At 34.5% G+C, this 6,493-nt stretch overlaps 1 protein-coding gene across 3 annotated transcripts in view; it reads left to right on the plus strand.

Annotated features, from left to right (window-relative positions):
* The window catches only part of DOCK7 (dedicator of cytokinesis 7), a 97,861-nt gene that overhangs the window by 56,363 nt on the left and 35,005 nt on the right, over positions 1–6,493 (plus strand). For all 3 annotated transcript variants that reach the window (XM_019655497.1, XM_019655498.1, XM_019655496.1), the window contains exons 19-22: positions 358–454; positions 2,898–2,994; positions 3,339–3,473; positions 4,377–4,529. In XM_019655497.1, the coding sequence (XP_019511042.1) occupies positions 358–454; positions 2,898–2,994; positions 3,339–3,473; positions 4,377–4,529 (482 nt within the window). The remainder of the gene's footprint in view (positions 1–357; positions 455–2,897; positions 2,995–3,338; positions 3,474–4,376; positions 4,530–6,493) is intronic.

The raw sequence follows: 6,493 nt of genomic DNA on the forward strand, positions 1-6,493 counted from the left end.
TCTACCTCAACTATGAAGTGGACTCCCCAAAAGGACATGGGTCCATCTGGCCAGCATTATTGATTGTATTCCTCGGACTGTCTTTTTCTATCCCTGCAGCCATATTACAATTACCCAATTGTATTGTCTCATCCCTTCCCCTTCTCCTTCATCCCCACCCCCTCCCGACTAGCAACCCTCAGTTCTGAAATTTTTAATAAAAAGCACATTATCAAGTTTTTTCCACTTGTAATGAAGATAAAATGGCTGTGTATAAAATTAATAACATTGTGCAATGTTTCTTATGTTTGAAAATATACATATATGTGGTCCTATTAAAATAACATTTTAAAAATGGTTTTGAAATTTATTTGACAGAGAGAAGCCCATCTGGGAGTGCGTTTGGAAGTCAAGAAAATCTGAGGTGGAGAAAGGATATGACTCATTGGCGCCAAAACACTGAGAAGCTTGACAAGTAATATAGCCTTCTATTTTATGTTATGTTACTGATGAGCTTGTTGGATTTCAAGTACAAGAGAAAAGTGATTAATTTTAATGTTATTTTATATAGGTTAGGCATTAAAACCTTAAAAGACAAAATAGTTATATTTAATTTTTAAATTTTAGATTTAAAAAGATTTTGGAGGAGGATTTTTCCTGTGGGATAGTAAAGCAAAATGTTACATATTTTAAATGTTTCTTCGTTTTACCCAACAACTCCCTTGGAAAATGCATTCTGCAACTGTTTTTTAACATGTTTTGGGTGTAATACTGAACTAACTATTTCAAGAATTACAAAAAATTAGAAAACTCATCTGTACCCTCTTGAAGGTTATAATATAATTAAAGAAAGACAAAACACTGCAGTTCTTCTGTTTCGAGCACGGAGGAAAGCTAGGTAGGCTGACTGATCCTATTGCCAAAAACAACTAAAAATGTCCTAACGTGAGTTTGAGATCCTAAAGGACTATATTTTCAGCATAAGAAGAACTAGAAATAAACCCTTTTCACTGCCCAGGTGACTGCAGGTAAAACTGCTTGGCTTGAAACTTGGCATTGAATCAAGGGACGAAGTATTTTTTCTTGAGCATTTGTAATTACAAGTTAGCCCTCAAATAGCTTGACTGGCCCGAGAAACTTTGAGAGTATGGTGATTGACTCATTCAGGTTTGCCCAGTACTTCTAGTTTTAGCACTGAATATTCCATATCCCAGGGAGCCCCTCAGTACTGTCCAAAAGCAAACCGGGATGATTGGTCACCTTATCTGAGATCCATCCTCAGCCCAAGCATTAGAGGATTCTCACAAATGAACTTCCAGAAATATTAGCTCACACAGTAAAACATAAAACACAGGATAAGACCCTGGGTGAGCCGCAGCGAGAGAAACAACAGACTCGGTACCATATAGATGAGAGTTTGGAATTATCAGAAACTGCCTTAGTATCTTCAGCTGCTATAACAAAATAACCACACGCTAGGTCACATATAAACAACAGAAATTCATCTCACACAGTTCTGGAGGCTGGGAAGTCCAAGACCATGGCGCCAGCCGTTTTGGTGTGTAGTGAATGCCCTCTTCCAGGTTATAGACTTCTGGTAGAAGGGCCAGTGAACTTCCTGTGGCCTCTGTTATAAAGGCACTAATCTCATTCACAAGGGCTCTGTCCTCATGACTTAATCACCTTCCAAAGGTCTTACCTCCTAATACCTTTATCTTGGGCATTAGAGTTTCAATGTAAGAATTGGGGGGGGAATGGGGGGAGGTGGGACACAAATATTCAGACCATAGTAGGTACTGAATATAATATAAATATGTTAAAATTTTTAAACTTTGAGTGTCTGCTTTTCTCTCTTTGTCTATTTTTTTCATTATTTTTCCACATGTGTTGTGGAAATTACATAGCAGCCAGATCCTATACTATGAGTATATTGCTTTATTTCTGCATTTGTATGTCTTCTCTCTGCTTATCTTGCTGTGTTCTAAGGAAGCCTTTGTGTGTGTGTGTGTGTGTGTGTGTGTGTGTGTTTTCCTGATTCCTTTTTGTTTAAGTCATCTGCGCAGAAATCGCACTGGAATTTTATGTTTCAACATTGTATGTTTTCTTTTTCAGTTGAATTCTAACTTTGCCGTATTTTCTCCTTAAATTTAATTTGTAAAATGTAAATTCATGAACTGTTTACTTTAGTAATAAAGACTCAGAGACTTGAATATCTAAGAACTTCTGAAAGTTAGCATATATAGTTTCTCTATATGTATTGCTACTAAAACAAATGTCAACTTTACCCATAAGTCATCTAGTTTTCCTTGATTTATTTTTTATTGTCATTAAATAGTATTTTTGTAAATATTTGGTATTTAAGTAAACCACTTTACTGGCATCAAATTGTTTTGGTTCTAATGAATGATTCTATCCAGAGTTAAATTATTTTCTGCATCAAATTTTTTCCAAAATTTTGGGAACTTACATGAAGCGTTAGGGAAAAAAAGTACTTTTATCCTAAATTAATGTATTGAAACTCCTTGAACATTTTGAATGTTGCTTCACATGAAGCAGTCCTGAGTGCAAGCCCACACAGCACCACCTGCTGTCTGTGCCATTCGGAATAAGCAGTATGTTTCCTGTGTTTGCTGTATCTCTGGGAGCTAAATATTTCTGCTTTTAGTGGCATTGTAGTACTGTAATAGGGAGAGAAATGTATATCAGCATGGCCAACCAAATGTAGGGTAAAACAAAACATTTTTTAATATGTAAAATATTTCTTTTTCCTTATTCTCTTGTAATTTTTTATTCAGGCAAATATTAAAAATGGTTCCAAGATTTTTATTTCTATACATCTTTAAGTCTTTTTTGAATTGTGGATCTATTATTTTTTTAAAAATATATAAATATAATTTCTTGCAATGGTTTTGTATTAGATCAAGAGCAGAGATTGAACACGAAGCACTGATTGATGGAAATCTGGCTACTGAAGCAAACCTAATCATTTTGGATACATTAGAGATTGTTGTCCAGGTAAGAACACAAAGAAGAAGAATTTAAAGTATAGATTAGGTAAATTGGGATTGGGGAGAAAGTATTTATTGAGCTATATAATTACATTTAATATCAGTAGCTCCTAAAAGTTATATCCTTACTCCTTTTTTTTTTTTCTCATTGAAATTCTATCCATTCTTTCCCCCCCCCCCTCTTTTCTTCTCTTATCCAAATCCTGGTAACCTTTTCCTTGAAGTCCTGCTAGATCTTACAGTATCATTTTCCTGTTTAAAAAATAAAAATGTATTTGTTTATACATATTCTGTCTCCCTAACCAAATTGCTGGTACATCTCCATTTTATTTATCTGTCTTTAAATTGCAGACAGTTTCTGTAACAGAATCCAAAGAGAGCATCCTTGGTGGGGTGCTAAAAGTGCTACTACATAGCATGGCCTGTAACCAAAGTGCAGTTTATCTACAACACTGTTTTGCTACACAGAGAGCTCTGGTTTCAAAGGTAAGTTGATTTTGTACCTACAGTCTTGTCAGGCTTTATTAGCATTGTCTAAGATCACTAGACATGTTCATTGGTTCATATATTTATAGTTAAAATTTTAATAATAACCCAATATCTTTGGTTCTTCTTTGCCTCTCTTCTGCTTGCCTTTTGGAATTCTTATTTGGATCACTTTTAACCAGTTTCTGGCTTAAAACATAGTAATTTTCATACAGAGAACAGCCTGAAATTAATAGCTAATTTTAAATTTGGGGCTTTTCTGGTTTTCTCTTCTTTTGTTCTGTGTGTTCCTTATTAACTTGATTTATCAAGAATTCTATGTATAAGTAGTTCAGTCCATTGAAATTAACTTATCCTATGGTAAATGGAAAAAAAGGTACATTTGTTTGTTCAACTACTTCAAATATTTATTTCATATGTTTGTTTACTCCCCACCCCCAAATATGTATATTCTTAAATCTTGAATCTATTTCATCTTAGTCATCTGACAAGATGGAATACAGAGCTGTTGATGAAACTTGACCAGTGAAAATAACTTATATACTATTTTGTAATAGTAAAAACACATGACAAAATTATTACATGTTGGCCACTATACTGTTTTATGTACATTATATAGCCTAAGATAGTCATACAATCTCACGTAGATAACATTATTAGGCTCATTTTATGGATGAGAAAACTTGTCCAAGATCACACTACTACTAGCTAGGAAGTGGCATAATCAGTGTTCAAACCGAGTTCTGTCTGGCTCTGTCCCACATTATTAACCATTGGCAAATATTGTCCCTTAACCATTCTTTTAATTTCTGGGCTATATTAACAAGTCTCTAGTTCAGAATTTATTAACATATCTCTGGAACTTTTGGTGTATAAATTCAGTGTTGACGGTGTTTTTTACAGTTCCCTGAACTCCTGTTTGAAGAAGAGACAGAGCAGTGTGCTGATTTATGCCTCCGGCTCCTCCGACACTGTAGCAGTAGCATCAGCACAATACGGTCACATGCTAGTGCCTCCCTTTACCTACTGATGAGACAAAACTTTGAAATTGGGAATGTAAGTATTTTGTCTCTGGATTTTATCTCTGGATTCATAGTGAAATATAACTTCTGCAGTTATCTATTAAATAGGTTTTGGGGGATCATGGAATTATTTTGGTATATTTTGAGTCTAATCCTAGACTGCCTTGATATTTCTCCATCTTTGGATATCTGATAAAAGTGCCAATCTCTAATTTTGCTTCCTGTACTAAAAATAACATATATAGCAATACAGACTTTGAATATAAGTGTATTTAAAGTTTAAATATCTTGGCCTGTTATTTTATGATTTATATGCCAGTCTTTGAAGAATTCCACATTCTCATTTAAGGTTTTTATATTCATGTTGCATTTTTCCTACCTTTTTGAGTCAAAGGTTTAACTCACATATTTTTACTGATGTAAGTATTTAGAATTAAATTTTAGAATTTTCCTTTGAGCACTGCTTTTGGTATCTCATTGGTTCTGAAATGTAGTATTTTCAATATTCTTGTTTATTAGATATTTGTAATTGCTGTTTGCAGTTTCTTTTTAACCCAAAGAGTTTACAGTTCTTTTTATTTAAAAGTTTTGAGGTTAATTTTTAGTTTTATTGCAGTGTGATCATACAATGTATGTCTCCTTTTTTTTTACTATGGGTGTATGCATTTGTGTATCCAAACATATAATGTTTTTTATAAATGTTAACACAAGCATTTAAAAAGAAGGGGTATTCTTTAGAGTATTGAGTTAAACAAATAAATACACCTCATTAATTACATTACTGTTTTTCTATATCCTTGTTCATTTTTTATCCATTTGGAGGACATAGAGAGGTGATTTAAATCCTACATATTGTCTTTTACCCCTGAAGTTCTTATTTGGCAAATTGATATTCATAAGTCTTACATCTTCTTATGAATTATTATTCCATTTAGAATTGAAAAGGGCCTGAATTAGTTTCATTTAAAACTTATTTTTTTGTACTAAATTCTATCTTGTATGCTATTAAGGTACCTTTGCTTTCTTTTTAATTTGAACTTTCTTCAATTAGCTTTGTCCTTTTATTTTTACTTTTTTGAATCACTTTGTTTTAGGTATGCCTCTCATATACAACATAATATTGAGTTTTGCCCTGTAATACAATCTCTAATTAAATCTTTTCAAACTTGCTTTTATAACAGATATGTCCTGGAGTTCTGTTGTATTATTTTGTTAGGTTACTTTTTCCTCTCCTTTTTAAAAAAATTGTGTTGGTTGTTTTCATCTATGCACCATCTGGTCAGTTCACCTTATAATTTGGGTGTAGCATTTATCATATTTAGGAAAGTTTATATTGCTCTAGTGATTACCTTTATAATTATGTAATATCTTTAGTCCTTTATTTGTTTAGATCTTGCATTCTCAGTGGAGGCAATATTGCCACCAAGCAAGTGAAAATTGGTTCTTAAAGGATGAAAAAAAATCTTAGCTATCACAATGATTTGTAGCCTTCCAAAGCTCAGCATTATCATCTGCATCTCATTCTTTAGTACAGTTAACCCTTGAACAACATGGGTGTTAGGGACACCATCCCCATTCATTCAAAAATCCATGTATAACTTTTTTTTTTTAAGATTTTTATCAGGGAATTGAGGGGGGCGGGAACAGTGCTGGGGAATTGGGGGAAGGGAAACAGGCAAGTTGCTGTCTTTTTTTTTGTTCTTCAGTCTAGTTGTGGAGGACGTTGCTTCACTGGCCCAAGTTGGCACCATCATTGCTCTCTTCCTAGGCAAGGCAGATCAGTCGCCGGCTTCTGGACGACCGCTCACTGCGGCTTGAGGGCCGCTCATGCTGGCTGCTGGCTACACACGGTAGCCCATGGCAACCCACTGCAGCAGGGGCTGCAGCCTACACTGTCGCCGGCGACTCACAGCAGCCCAGCCACGTGAAGCCTTTGTGTGTGTGTGTGTGTGTGTGTGTGTGTGTGTTTTCCTGATTCCTTTTTGTTTAAGTCATCTG

The sequence above is a fragment of the Hipposideros armiger genome, unplaced genomic scaffold (assembly GCF_001890085.2).
Source record: "Hipposideros armiger isolate ML-2016 unplaced genomic scaffold, ASM189008v1 scaffold_240, whole genome shotgun sequence".
NCBI classification, from domain to species: Eukaryota; Metazoa; Chordata; class Mammalia; order Chiroptera; family Hipposideridae; genus Hipposideros; species Hipposideros armiger.